Consider the following 15,753-nt stretch of genomic DNA (forward strand, 5'->3'; position numbering starts at 1 on the left):
AAAAGATTAAAAATTCCAGCTTGATATGATTTTCAGCCTGACTCAGGAGCTTTGAATTAAACTTAAAGAAGCATTATGCACATAAGACAGTTTAAAATAATGATGATAACTATATCTTGGGTGCACTTTTAAAATCAGTACAAAGGCAGCAAAGCAAGTCATAAAATTATCAGGATTTCAAAGAAAACACAGCAAAAACATACTAAGAGATAAAATACCATTAGAATAATTTTAAAATTCTAGTAAAGAATTAGGGAACACTCTCTGATAAAAGTGTGATAAAAAGGGACTTTAAAGGGAACTGTACTGTGCTTAAGTTATGTTTAAAGTGCATATTACAAGAAAACAGAATTTTAATGCAGGTATATGTCAGTTATCTGTCAGTTCTTGAACAATTACCTTTTATTATGCCTTTTAAATCAGCTTTGTATTTTTAAATTCATCGTGACAGTGAGATAATGATCCTATCAACAGCATTATAATTGCATTGACTTCTCATTTATTGCAGCATCTTCCTCTCATCCATATTTTTGCAGGGTTGTCCCTGTGGGTCTCTAAGGATGTGCTAATATGACTAAGCTCAAACAGGGCAGTGGGGATGTGGGCGATCACAGGGTGCGAAGGTAACCCGAGATCTTGTCTGAGCTATCTTGCGGTTAAGGAGCCGTCTAAGGGGACCTGCCTGTGAGAGTTTGCCAGAGTCGTGGCATGTGTAAGGAGTGAGGAGGAGGCTGAAAACATGCCAGACAGCTGAGTGAGAGGCAATAATGTAAGGGGGGCAGGGGGGGGGCTGAGTGGAGGAAGCTAAGGCCAGAGCCCAGACCCCCAGCAGACGACAGATCCCCAGGACAGCCTGTGCCGAGAGCGACGAGCGCCTGCTCTGAGCTCTGATTGGCTCCAGTGTCTCCTTTTAGGGAAATGGAGAGTAACAGGTGCCGGTGGCTTCGTGTCGGCTTGAGCTCAGGCTCCTTATTCGTCACCTCGCTCAGCTCCCACACTGCCTGCGTCCCCGTGCTGGAGCCCTATCAGGCCAGTGTGAGAGCAGGAGGAATGTAAATACCCCCGACACCATCAACACGCTGAAATATTCCAATTGTAGCTATGTGGTGTCATGTACCTCAGAGAAAGACGCTACTAACCTACTTGTCTATTTCTATTCTAGGCTTTTACATAACAGAGCCCTGAGATACCTTCACATCATATATCTTTGCCAGCTGATGACTTTTCACTTAAGTTTAGGTGAAATTCCTGTTGAGTTAACAAATCTTTCAAAAGGCTCCATAAAAGGGTCATGATGGCCAAAAATACCCCTTCATTAATAATCCAGAGAAGAAAATGAGTTCATTTTCTAATAAGAGGCAGAAAAGCAACAAATAGCCAAGAATGAGCTTTAAAGTGTTTATCATTTTTTTACACCGCAAAAACTCAAAACTAAGCAAAGCACTTTGTTTGATTTCTTCTCAAATATATATCTAATTAGTTATTTTGAGCCACATTCTTCTAACAACCATCTTATTTTAAGATATAGCACCAAAATTTGACCTGAATTTTAATAAGTAAAAAAATAAGTATGAAATAGAAATTTCTGTCGGTGATAAAGCATGTTGTATTTGTTCATTGTCTGGAAATGACGTGCCAACTTATGTAGGTACATTTCATTTTAAGATATTTAAAGTTTTCTCTCCAACTGGCAGGATTATTTTTTATATATTACAAGCCATTCAGCCTTACTTTTTGTGTTTTATGTCATGAAACAAGAAGTTTAGCAGGACTTGGCTGGCTGAAATAAGGAATAAATAGGTATTTTTACTAGAAATTTGACAAATACACTTGCTTAGCTTTACGTTTTGCAGTGAAAAACAATAATACTCTATGGTCAAAATATTCAGAGATTTATTTTCAGTAATACTCTGATAATGTATATGGTTAACATTTTTATGGATGTCTTTGTAAAACCCTTTGGCGCAAAAAGTGTTATGTAATAGTCTAAAATGCATTAAAAATTAAAGTACAATACTGTAAACAGTCCTTCATTATTACGCTTAAGACATAAATGCTTCATTGTCAAAAGGTTAGAACTACTTGAATGGCTTACAATACATTTTGATAGTCAATTATAGTGAATATATTTTATGAACATGATGTAAAAGTTTAGGTGTAAGTATCCCTGTGTATATGGTTATGCAGTGGCATAACAATTTTAGCATCTCCATTAAAGGTTGCATGAACTGGAGTTATAAAAATCAGGCACAAGTCCCTTAAATTCTGCACACTGTACATCTCTGATGGCCACTCTCACTGACTGTTCATCTGAGACACTGTATATCTCAGAAAGGAAGTGCCATAATTTGCCAATACAATATATTTCAAGTTTTAGGTTTCTTTTTAAAATTTCTGTTATTAAAAAATAAAGTCTGACAGTTACATTCATGAAAAGCCGCTTTGCAAACATTACAGACTAAACAACATTTCATAAATAAAAAAGAGAAAAAGATCTAATCCGGTACTAAATTATTTTAAAAGTAGTTATACAAATGGTGGCTTGCTTTAGCTTTGTTAGCTTTAGCTAAAGCTAACATAAATACACTAGCTAAGTAATTAATGTGACTGCATAAGCCAATGTAGCAAAGTTAGCTTTGGCAGCTTGAGCTTTAGCAAATGTAGCTTAAGCTAATGTAGCTGTATTGTACTAGCTAACACAGCTGCTTTGTGAATTTGGCTTTAGCTGTGTTGGCTATGTAGCTCTGTTACCTGTAGCAAAGTTAGCTTTAGCAGCATGAGCTTTAGCAGATGTAGCTGAAGCTAATTTAGCTATATCAACGTATATGTGTAGCTTACATAGCTGCTTTGTAAGCTCAGCTTTAGCTATGTAGGAGCTTACCTTTAGCTACATTCTATTATCTGCCTAGCTAACGCAGCTAACAGAACTATGTAAGCTACGCTAGCTGCGTTTGAATGTTTTCTAGGAGGACGAGCGTCTTCCTGTTAGCAGACTGTTTATTCTGCTTTATTAAGCATTTTATCAGGTTTTGCAGGTCAGTCTTTTACTTTTAACCTCTGATAGCTTACCATTACTTTAACCCTTACCCTAAACATTAATTAAATCTGATTTTATTTTGAAACCATGAGCATGTGTTTTGGTTCTGCACTATATGGCGTCATCAGCTAAACAGTTTGTGAGAGTGGCCATCAGAAATAAATGGTAAGCAGTCAAGCAGTCTTGGAAGTGTAGGGCCTTGTTTTGATTATGTTATACACAAGCACAAGGAAAATTGTACCTGGAATTAAGAATATGGATGATTTGTTAAAAATCATGTAAAATATCTCCCTTATTACTGATATACAGTGGTAAAGAAACAACATTCTACAGGATAGGACAAGGACACCTAGCTTAGTGATAAATGCAGGTTCAATCTATGATTCTCAATTAGTTGACAATATTAATAACCACTAAACATAATTTTTTTGATTAAACTTTTTTCTTATAAACTTGCTTAGATAATTTTTGTTACACATTTTATCTGGAAGTAAGTTAACCACTGACACAGCTCTGAGCAAAAAGTAGGAGCAAGAGCAGTTTCTGGATGTAGCCCATGCTGTGTTTTGTCAACAGCTCTCTTCATGTCAGGAAGCACTTTTTGGCAGAGTCCCGTCTCTATCACTGCGTCTGTATCAGGATAAGGCAGATTGTTCTTAAATGGGTCACAGTTTTGAGGCACATTTGTCCTTATAAGGGCGTGTAGGAAGCACACGGTTTGTCTGTCCTGACAGCTGCCCCCTCTGTACTTCACCCCCCAACCTCCTCCTCCAAGACAGACAGACATGTTAGCAGCTGTTTGCAGCATTTGCTTTTTAACAGCCAATCCTGTTTAAGCAGTGGTTTGTTTACAATGTACAGTACAGAAAAATATGCCATGTCATTCATAATTTATGAAAAAGGTGAAGTTTGTGCGTTTTGTGTGTTTTTGCCATGCATGCACAGACAAAACTATTCTACAAGAGAACCCTTCTTATATGCAACTTTGTACATAAGCCATAAATAATTAATGAAATGAAGCAGATTAATGTAGGTTGGTCCAATTTTATGAATTTATAAGGCATTGATTTATGACTTGTGCTTTTACAAAAACAATATCTAACCTTGAGTGGAATATTTATTATGAAATATACTATTTAGTATGTCCAAATAACTGATACCAGCAGAAACTTTGCAGAAGTTAATAATGACTTAACTTGTTCCTGCAGGGGAGAATATTTCATAAACACCCACTGACAGAGTACATGAGTTGCTGTTGTTGGCACCAACGGGCATTATTGTAACGTGCCGCATGCCTGCTGTAAACAGCTGAAGTCTCAGTGGTGTTTGACAAACAGCATGCTGGTTGACATGTCAATTAGTACATACTTGTGGCTATTTTGTAACTGTCAATCAATACAGATGTGAGGCTTCAATAGTAGAAAGTCACAACATTAGCATTCTGTTTTATGAAAAAGTGGAACTTCTTCAAGGATGTTAAATACCTCCATCTGGTATACAATTGCCAGACAGTGAAAGTGCAGTGTTGGGTCAAGGAGGAGGACTGAATGTTTTCTGTGGTTAAGTGATGGGTAGAAATTTTATTTTTATGATATAGGAGTATTTGGAATCAAATGTATGCACAATAATGATCATTGACCTTCAAAATCTAACCAGTTTTTAGGGTTTGGCTAAATTTGGAAAAATCTCTAAATTCTTGAAATATTGTGGTCATAAAATTTCAGTTCTTGTGGCCTAACCTTTAACCTTCAATATCTAACCTGTTAATCCTTAAATCAGAGTGGAAGTTTGTTCAAAGTTTGAAGACAGTCTCTCAAAGCATCCTTAAGATATTAAGTTAACAGGCTAGGGATGACTATGAAGCCTAATGACCCTTTTAACTTCTGAACTCCAAAATCAAATCAGTTTATCCTTAATTCAGAGTGGACATTTGTTTAGAGTTTAAAGAAAATTCTCAATACGGCGCCCATAAAAAGTATTCATCCCCTTGGATGTTTTACCTTTTTGTTGATTTCATAAACCAATAATGGCCAATGTACTTTGGCTTTTTTGACCACAGAAAAACCTCTATTATATCAAAGTGAAAACAGATTTCAACAAAGTAATGTCAGTTAAATAACATTCATAAGATAAAATATGTGCATAAATATTCACCCCCTTTAAATAACCTTATCAAACAGAGGTCCAGCCAATTGGTGCTAGTGGTCTCATAATTATTGAAATAGGATCACATGAGTGCAGTGAAATTGTCTCAAGTGACTGATATATAAAGATGCCTGTGTCTGGAAGGTCCAGTCACTGGTTAATCACTATTCCTGGCCACTATTGTAGCCTTGGATTTTTTCTGTATCCATCCCCTGATTTATACTTTTAAATAACATTTTCTCTGTGTTGCTTGATGTGTTCTTTGGCCTTCATAGTGTAATGGTAGCCAGGAAGACTTGTATTTTTACTCATTATTTCAGGAAACATAGTAAACTTCATCAAAACAAAGAAAAATGAAAATGTATTAAATATAGAGGTTTACTATACATGGCCAGAAACAGCCAATCACCATGAGTGGGTTCCCTCAGTATCTCAGTGCTTTGAATACATGACAGGGTGTGTTACAGTGAGTGCTGAGACCTGTGTAGTGCAGACACCATCAAACACTGCCACCAGTTTAACAGATAATGTCAGCTCTATAAATATATGGGGTGCTCTGAAAGTTTCCATGTCAGCGCTCCATTGTCTTGTGCCACAAGGGGATCTACACATCCACTGGTGTGAGTGTGTGTGTGTGGATTGTGAATGTGCTTCACTTGATGGGGAACTGCATGGGGGGACACATTAGCATTATCTACTGATAACTGCTATATAAAAAGCACTATATTACAGTAACTTTATTTAGAGTGTGAGCATATTCTGATCACATATAATTCAAGTTTTCAATGTGTTTACCATGGAACTTGGTGGATTATTAGTATATTTAGTACAGTTTCTGTGTACATCAAAGTAGAATGCTCAGTGAGAATTACTGACGGGCAACTTGAAAATACATACATTTTGAAATAGATAAATACAGAGAGAAATGCTGAAAATGTATTTTTTTACATTTTAGAATATAAAAACAGTGGTGCTAAATGTTACTGTCATGGATTTCTGTAACTGAAAGCTTATTTACACGTCAAAGTGCATGTAAATGCCATAGGGACCAATGAAGTAGTCTATGAACAAATTAACATTTAAGTAACATGCCTCTAAACTAAATAAGATACATAGCATCCCTATTCAATAAAAATAGATACTACATAGCATAGTTTTCATTAAAAATTGAATTAGAAGGCTCTGTTTAGCCAGTGTTTCAATCTGACTAACCAAAAAACAATAAATAAAGCCTAACAACCAATTTTTTTTAATGAAGTTTATGTTTCAATGGCTTAGCAAAACCACTTGAACAGCGAATTCATCCATATTTGTTTCTCCCTCTTCTGGGGAAAGTCTACGCGACGGAATGTTGACGTCACATTCGACTCGCGCGAAGCACTTCTGTCTGAGCCATGGCAACGGAGAGTGAGTCCATAGCAACGGACGTCAAACGAAGAGCTTGAGAGCGATTATACGCGAATTTTACAAGTGTAAATCCTTTTAGGCACTCTAATTTCCTGATGTTTTTTGCGGTTGGGATTTTAATATGGAGGATAACAAGCAACAAACTCGTCGCAAACGCATTTTTATCAACGACGTAGACGGATATTCCTCCAAGCATATCGCGAAGGTAACGCTATCTAAGAGTGACCACCATTTCCTTAATTGCACGTAATGTAAAACAACCCTGTTTTACAGCATTTGCTGATTGTTTTTACAGGTTTTAGCGACTTCTGTAGCTGGAGAGAGTTCAGAGGACGCAGAGGCCGGGGAGACTATAGTCTCCTCTTTAAGTGAACCAGAATTCCAGGTAGTAGGAACTGTGTCTTCTTCCAGCAAAGATGATGAAGAGAGCTTTCTTCATGAGAAATACACGGTGAGTTTTGTTAAATAACGTTATCTGTAGGCGTAGCATTCTGTCCATACATATTTATTCCTGCTACTACAGTTTAAATGTCATGTTAAAAATACACTCTTGCCCTCAAGCCCCTTTTTTTTCTTGATGTTTCTTTTACTTATAAATATTATGATTATAAGTAGGGATGCACCGACACCACTGGGAAAGATCAGACTTACAACTTATAGGTTAATGGGTTAATGAAGTCTACAAAATATGGCAGTCAGTCCTGGACTATTTTGATAATGTATGCTCTTAAAGAAATGCAATTAAGTGCCTACTGACACCTCTTATTTCATTTCAATTATTTCTTTCTTAATGTGTGACACCCCCCTCCCCCTCCTTTAAAATGTAACTGAGTACAGTACCTGCAATACTTTATGAGTACGAGTACTGAGGTACAGATACCTGATTTGTATTGGTGTCTATGCATCTTTAATTATCAAATTATAAAACGTTTTCCCCTGTGAAGATTTGCTATTTAAATATTGTTTTCAATGTTCTGAATATTGATATGACTGAGGAAAACAGCAGTCACTGTTTTTGGAGAATTGTTGCTTGCAGTTTTTTTTTTTAATTTATTGATTAATTTAAATGATAGCTAGAGAGGAGTGGGGTTTTTGCCTACTGATTGGTTGTAAAGAGACAACTTTAAAGCATCATGTTGGGATCTGTAAAACTGCTACTATGTTTCAAAATAGTGTCTTAAATAATCATTACGATGGTCAACAGCTATATAGATATTTTTTGATTGCAGGAACGCAATTTTTGAATATTTTAATCAAGTTTTTGCAAATTGAAAACCATGTTTAATCTCTTTTATAGTCACCAACTCGAGATGAGCTCCTGGAGCGCCTGCTGGAGTGTGATGTGGTGGTGTATAACATCTCAGAAAGGGCTTTGAAACAGCACGTTGAGGAAGCAACATGGGTACTCACAGGTATGAAAAAAACATGTGCTTTGTATCTGCTGAATGGCCTTAAAAACACCTGGATCTCTTGCAATGACTTGCTTTTTTTCTACTAACAGCCCTTCGAGCTGAGATGGAAAACTTTGAGTCTCAGAAACTGTTCATCTTAGTCTCAACTGTGATGACATGGGCCTTGACCAAGCCGAAGAATCCAGTAAACCTATAATAAAAAGTCACCAAACTGTTGAATTGTTGTCTTCTTAAAACATAATTACCACAGTGTGAATCTTACTGTTCTCCTCAGGATGAAACAGATGTGTCATTTACAGAGGAAGAAGGGTACAGAAGAAGACCTCACCCCAGCTTCAGAAACCACTATCAGCTGGAGAAACTTGTGCTGAAACTGCAAGGAGGTGTAAGAGCAAAGTCAGGTTAAAAAAAAATACAGTATAATCATTCAAAATTGCCTGTAAACACTGTGCATCCGGTTGAATTTTCTAACCTCACAGAAAAAGTCTAAGCTTAGAGGCTACGTTGTGGCTTCAGGTCTTCAGTATGGAAAAGGAGAGAACCTCTTTAATTACTTTTTCAAGGTAATTATGAAATTGATATCATACTTATTGTCTATATGAATACTACTGTGTCAAATTTGTGACCTGTTTTTTTCTGAAGTGTTAATTTTATTTGTGAATAGGTGTCCTGGTTGATGCAGTTCCCAAAAGTCCCTCTTTTTGGACAGGGCAAAAATTACATCCCCACAATTCATGTAAACGACCTTGGAGGGTGATTTTAACAGACTCAACTTCTACATATATACTGTTGTAGTTTTTTTATTAAACATTAGCAGGTGGTCTGATCTGTTTTTTATTTTCCAGAGTGATAAAAAGCATCATTGAAGCTAAGCCAAAGTTAAAGTCAAAGTACATACTAGCTGTGGATGAATCCAAGAACACTTTGGAGGAAATGGTAAAGGTAAATTTTACAAAAAAAGAACATGGTGCTGCATTAAAAATTGATACTGAGTTTGTTTTAAAACACTATTCAGAGATGTTCAAGTGACCCAAAGCTGCCTTAAATGCACCTTTTGATGGATTGATTGTTGCATGTTGTCTTTTCTCCAGATGTTTTTGGCATGTAAATGACTGGAATACAAAATCAAAGCACAAAAGATTGTGTGTGTGTGTGTATATATATATATATATATATATATATATATATATATATATATTTTTTTTTTTTTTTTTTCTGTTTTTTTGACTCCCCTTGTAGATGATCAGCCATAAACTTGGTCCAGGAAAAATCAACATACTACCTGAAGAAGAGGCCATCACCATGAAAGCTTTTCAGGTAGCCAGTATTTTTCTTTCTTTCTTTTCCTGCATCAATTTGGCTGGATTGCTGAGTAATGATGTTCAAGTTCTTCAAATCAGAATCTGTTTTATACTTACAAGGAATTTAAATGCCAAGACATTTATGTGCACGGTGCCTATAAAAAGTTTATCTCCTTGGATGTTTGACCCTTATATTGATTTTATTAATCATTTATTGATTTTATAAATCTGCCATGGTCAATATTTTGGCTTTTTTTTAACAAAGAAAGAAAAAAATCTTTAATGTCAAAGTGAAAACAGATTTCTACAAAGTAATGTAAATTAAGCAAAATATGTAATGTAAATATAGTGGCTACATAAATATTCATCCCACTTCAAGTCAGTATTTAGTAGATGCACCTTTGGTTGCAATCGCAGCACTGAGTCTGTGTGAATAGGTCACAATCAGGTTTGCACATCTGGACTCTGCAATTTTACTCCATTTGTCTTTGCAAAACTGCTGAAGCTCTGTCAGGTTGTATGGGGATCAGGCATGAACCACCCTTTTTTAAGTCCAGTCACAAATTTTCTATTGGATTGAGGTCTGGGTGTTGATCTTGCCACTCCAGAACATTCACCTTGTTGTCTTTAAACCATTTCTGAGTGGCTTTTATTGTTTGCTTTGGGTCATTGACTTGCTGAAAAATACATCTTCTCCCAAGCCATAGTTCTCTTGCAGACTGAAAAAGATTATCCTCCAGGATTTTCCAGTATTTTGGGATGGTGTTTTTGTGGTGATGTGCAGGGTTTGGTGTGGCCAAACATAGCATCTTGTCTGATGGCCAAAAAGCAGCTTATTTTGGTCTCAGACCAAAGAACTTTGTCCTACTTGACCACGGAGTCTCCTGCATGCCTTTTGGCAAACTCTAGTCAAGCCTTAATATGAATTTTCTTAAACAGTGACTTCTCTTTGTCACTCTACCATAAAGCTTTGACTGGTGAACAGTTGTTGTATGCAGAGTCTCTCCCATCTCAGCTGCTGAAGTTTGTAACTCTTTCAGAGTAGCATAGGTGTCTTTGTGGCCTCTCCCAGTAGTCTCCTTCTTTCATTCTATCAGATGTAGCATGTCTCTGAAAGAGTGTTTTATTTCCCTCTGCATTACATCACAAAACAATCTTCTATTAAATATACCGTGTAAAACTTAAACACTTTTCCCCTCATTTCAGCCTGAAGAATTACAATTCCTAAGTGTCGACCTGCGTCTGGAAGCTTTTGTTATAAAAGAGTCTTTAAATCTCCACTGGACGTCTGAGGGCGGGATGACTGAAAACATTGAGAGCATTGTAAAGGAATACAAAGACACTAGGCAGCTACTTGTGAGTGTTCATGTTACAAACATGTTATAATTGTGATACAGACACAACGGTAGATGTATATAGAACCTGATGCAGATACTGAATCCCTGGAAAGCTGAACGGTCTGTTTCAACCATTCATTTTTCAAAATGTCTCTCTGTTCTACAGTATGTCTGGACAAAGGATGTCATTAAAGTCACCCACAACAATACAAAACTTAAATTGAATTAATTTGGGTGCAAAAGCAATTCTCACTCTATATAATAATCAAAACCCTGCTTTAAATAAATTTGTTCCCGTTATTTTTTTAGCCAATCAGAATCTTCCTGACTGGACCTCCAGCTGTGGGTAAAACCACTGTGGCAGAGAAGCTCAGCGGTCATTACCAAATCCACCACATCAAGATCAAAGAGGTCATTGAGGAGAAGATCACACAGCTGGTCAGTTTCTTTTTTTCCCTTCAGTTCTTTTATAAAACTAAAGGAAATATGCTGCCCTCTTGTGGAAGTTATAGACAACGAGATATATAAATATGTTGCTGCAGTTTGAGACTCTTTATGGCAACATACTCTGCTAATTTTCATTTCTTAATTTTTCAGAAGGGGATAGTTGATGGAGATGACACTGAACAGTCTGTCAGTGAAGAGGTGGCAGCTGCTGCACAGAGACATCTGGAAACTTTTAACAAAAGCATGGCAATGAATGATGGTTAGTTGATGAACAACTGCATCACTAATAATTATGATCTTCTTAGGCTTAGAAACCTAAACTCACTGACCACTTCATTAGGTACGCCTTTTCATCTGCTCATTAACACAAATATCTAATCAGCTAATCACATGGCAGCAACCAGTGCACTTAGGCAACTAGAATTGGATCTAATGAAGTTCAAACTGAGCATCAGAATGGAGGAGAAATGTGATTTAAGTGACTTTTAACAGTCTGGGAGGTTCTTTTGTTAATTCCAAATTCTACCCCCACCATCTGAACCTCGTAGGAGAAAATGAGTCATTAAACCAGGAATTTTTCCAATCTCCAATTGATTCGTATGAATTGTAGTCTCAGTTTCCTGTTCTCAGCCTACAGGTGTGGAACCCAGTGTGGTCTTCTGCTACTGCAGCCCATCTGCTTCAAGGTTTGAAGTGTTGTAAATTCAGAGATGCATTTCTGCATACCTAGTTGTTTGAGTCATTGTTGCCTTTCTCTCAGCTCAAACCAGTCTGTGCATTCTCCTCTAACCTCTGCTTTTTAGCATTTAACAAGGCATTTTGGCTCTGAGAATTGCCACTCTGGATATTTTCTTTTTCTTAACATTCTCCATACACCTTTGAAATGGTAGTACATGAAAATTCCAGTACATCAGCAGTTTTTTAAATACTCTGGCAACAACATACCATGGTACATTAAAAGTCACTTTAATGACCTTTCCGTCCCTTTCTGATGCTTTGTTTGAAGTTCAGTAGTTTTTCTTGATCATGTTTAAATGCTTAAATGCATTGGTTAATGCCATGTGATTGATATTTGCATTTATGAGTAGCTGAGCACATCTAGGTTGTTTGCAGTCACATGATCCCGAATGTCCGCTGGGGGCTAGGATGTCAGGGACAGCCATTAGGAATGAATGGAAATGGAGGAAAGTTTGTGCTTAACAGATCTGAATTGACATCTATGCTGCAATCATCATCAAAAGAAATTCTACATACAGTGCTTAACAAATGTATTAGACCGCCTTTCATATTTGTCTTAGAGACCATCCAGCATCGTGAAGTGCTTTAATGCGGACTCTTTCATTTTCAGTGAGCTCTCCACGTTTTACCATTTTGAACAGGAATGAGGAATTTCAAACTGAATTCACCTTTTTATACCCACATTTGAGCTGGCTCACTGGGCTCCTCTGAGAAGTCAGAAATTAATCAAGCATAACATTCAACCACTAAAACCAATTTTTCTGTTCAGGAATGCAAGTAAATAACTATAATTTGACATATTCATCAAGAAATAATAATGTGCTTTACTATTTTTCAGGTTTTTTGTAAATCAGTAAATTTGGAAATTCATGGATAACAATAATAATTATATTTTAGCATTAAAAATATTATTTGGGTTAAAGAGCTTCTACATATTGGTTTATTAACCATTGCAGAAACATAAAAAATGATTTTGGTAATTACCAATGCTGTTAATTTAGGGCAGCTGTGGCATAAACCTTACTTTGGGTGGTGGTCTAATAAATTTGTTAAGCGCTGTACATTGACATAGTGGTGGTCAATACCACAAATTTCTTAGTCCTGCAGTACTCCTAGCATCTGGGATCATCTAGCCAGATGAAGAGTATTGTACTGAGGTAAGAGGCTAGCAGAGCCCTTATAACATATAAAAATCCTCATATTGTCACACAAAATGCTCTAAATTAAAACAGTGATATACTGTAAACCAAATAAACCTTGTGGGGTGAGCAACTGAGTGGTGATGTTCACGATCGATCCTGTGCTACAAAACGTCTTTTTTATGTTAGATGCTGTAGCTAACTGTCGCTTGAGTGCCAGTTTCCTTTCCTCCATCCTTTGTCTTTAATTTATCCACATTTACAAAGCTAAACCACTATCAAATGAAGACCTGTTTGGGAGCCAAACAGCCAGCTCTAATGAGCTGAGCCAAATGACCTGGATCTCTGAAAAGGGATAGATTTCCCATCACAAGAGCGATAACAGGGTTGGTGAGATGGGCGTCAGCTGAGGAGACATGGGTGAGATCAGAGTTTAATGAGCTAAACCATGACAAAACTGAGCTGAATGAAGTGAGACTCCTTTGTGGAAACAGACTTGCTCATTAAGGCTTTAGATGGAGGTTTTTTTTTTTCTGGCTGCTGCTGTTTCTCCGGGACTTTTTAAAAACTTTATTTTTGCCTGAATATTTCACTACTTTTAGGACAAAACAGTTGCTTAAGAATTAGGAGTGTTTATATTTTCAAACTTTGAACATTTGGCATAGTCATAAACAGCTCACAACATTGCCTTTTTGGTAGCGTTTCTCTATGTAGAAATCACCACTTGCCCCCAAGGGGTGTTCTCTGTTTCTGCGTCATGTCATCTGCAAAGAGCCTATACCTAATAAAGTGGTGATCGTATATCATATACATACTTCAGGCTCAAAACATTATTATAAAGTGACTGAGTTGACTGCTGCACTCTTATTTCCATAGTAAAATGTGAAAGAGATATAGTAACTTATGCAGAAAAAAGAGGGACCGTTATAAAAAGTCAGGGATTTTAAATTCAAGTTTTAGCAACACAAACAACCTTAGGCAACGACTGTGCAAATCTATTGCAGTGTTTTGTGAACCTTTTATTTACTCTATATATTGTTACATTTTTGATCTCTCGAGTAAAGATTTTTTACTTTTAATCATCATTCTAACTCTGAATGACTGTCTCTCTTCATCAGGTCGACTTGCTGATCATCTAGTCTTTGACATTTTGCAAGAAAAGCTGCATTCAAAACCATGCATGAACCAAGGATTCATTCTTGATGGCTTCCCAAAGACTTATGAGCAGGCGAAGCTGATTTTCACTGGTAAGTTTAATCCATTTCTTTTTATCCATGAATAATGTTTATTACAGCTGTTTATACTAACGTGTATGTTTTGATTCTGATACTCAGAAGATGTCTCCGAAAATGAGGATTCAACTCTCAAAATGCCTGTTTACAACAAGATGATCACTCCAGGTTGTTTCTTTATTTTTTACTTTGATATCTTAGTGAGGCCCTTTATTCTGTTGACTCAACACTGGCATACCTGTGCATTCCTATGTGTTGTATTTTCTTATGGTATTTGTTTTATGTTTTGCAGAGCATGTTTTTGCCCTAAATGCCTCAGATGATTTCCTGATAAACAGAGCTCAGGAGCTTCCAGAGAGAGTGGCAGAAGAAATGTGCTACACCCAGGAGGAGTTTACAGCTCGCCTGGAGAGATACAGAGAACGTTTTGCTGTTGAAGAAACCCTGCTGGACTACTTTGATGAGGTCGAGATTCATCCAGAACACATAGGTAATGTTCAAAAAAATATATAGGCCTATGATGAAAATTTCAATGCCCTCCTTACCCACCATCTTTGTCCATCAATGCACTGGGCTGCCAGTACCTCGCAGTCATTTTTTTCTGTGCCATGAAAAATCAAAAATAAGCAGAATGTTCTGTAGAGAAACATGTCAATGTTGTCATATCACATAAAGATCATTGTTTCCTCCACCAGAGGTCACCACAGATGATCCTAAATACACAGATGTTATGAAGAAGATCACAGAGATTGTGGGGGCTCCTAAGAATTATGGCCTGAGTCAAGAGGAGCAGGAGGAGGAGAAAAGAATTAAAGAGGAGGAGAGGAGGCAGAAACTGGCTGCAGAGGTTGTTGAGAAGAAACGCAGGAATGAAGCAGCTCTGGCTGCAATGGCAGCTCAGTATGAAGAGTGGGTAAGTGGTACACTATGCCACCCTCAGATAACACAATACTAGGCTTGTAACAGTTGATTAAATTCTTTTGATCATTTAATAGCAGAAGAACTTGTCTGAGGTGATGAGGCAAGAGCAGGAGCTGCTGGAAGCTCGCTGTCTCCCTTTGAGGAACTATCTGATGAAGTATGTGATGCCCTCGCTCACTGAGGCCATGGTTGAGTGCAGTAAGATCAAACCAGAAGACCCTGTTGACTTTTTGGTATTACACGCTACAACGTCTATTATTCAAAGAAATACCTCCTATTATAAAAGCTGAACTGATGCATCTTTTTTCTATTTTCTACAGGCAGAATATCTTCTACATAAAAATGATACCACGAAATGATACCTATGTTTTAGAGGTTTTAACTGTTACCAAAGACCAAAAAAACACTGACACAACAATACAGGAAAGACCTTTATAGGTTGTACAGGCTGGTTATTGAATAGTCTATTAAACTAAAGATGTTGGATGAGAGTGTTGCTTCCATATAATGTGGACCTCTGTTGAGTGAGGTCATTCACTTTTTAAAAGGCCACATATTATGCAAAATACACTTTTTCAGGCTTTTCTAACAAAAACATGTGCCCCTGGCCTGCCCTCAATCCCCCCAAGAATCAGAA

The 15,753-nt window shown here is 37.0% G+C and overlaps 1 protein-coding gene across 4 annotated transcripts; it reads left to right on the forward strand.

Annotated features, from left to right (window-relative positions):
- Nucleotides 1-6,618: 6,618 nt before the first annotated feature.
- On the forward strand, nucleotides 6,619-15,753 carry LOC121521274 (adenylate kinase 7-like). 4 transcript variants are annotated; one of them, XM_041805118.1, is made up of 18 exons: nucleotides 6,619-6,794; nucleotides 6,885-7,040; nucleotides 7,887-8,001; nucleotides 8,091-8,185; nucleotides 8,276-8,386; nucleotides 8,481-8,564; nucleotides 8,666-8,754; nucleotides 8,847-8,943; nucleotides 9,241-9,318; nucleotides 10,509-10,658; nucleotides 10,949-11,077; nucleotides 11,237-11,345; nucleotides 14,082-14,210; nucleotides 14,298-14,363; nucleotides 14,488-14,685; nucleotides 14,891-15,108; nucleotides 15,191-15,349; nucleotides 15,437-15,753. In XM_041805118.1, the coding sequence occupies exons 1-18, from the start codon at nucleotides 6,711-6,713 to the stop codon at nucleotides 15,473-15,475; spliced, it is 2,106 nt and encodes a 701-aa protein (XP_041661052.1). In that variant the 5' UTR covers nucleotides 6,619-6,710; the 3' UTR covers nucleotides 15,476-15,753. The 4 variants fall into 4 exon arrangements, with proteins under 4 accessions (XP_041661052.1, XP_041661054.1, XP_041661053.1 ...); XM_041805120.1 differs by having other exon boundaries at nucleotides 15,194-15,349; XM_041805119.1 differs by having other exon boundaries at nucleotides 14,301-14,363.

This window comes from Cheilinus undulatus, linkage group 14 (assembly GCF_018320785.1).
Source record: "Cheilinus undulatus linkage group 14, ASM1832078v1, whole genome shotgun sequence".
NCBI classification, from domain to species: domain Eukaryota; kingdom Metazoa; phylum Chordata; class Actinopteri; order Labriformes; family Labridae; genus Cheilinus; species Cheilinus undulatus.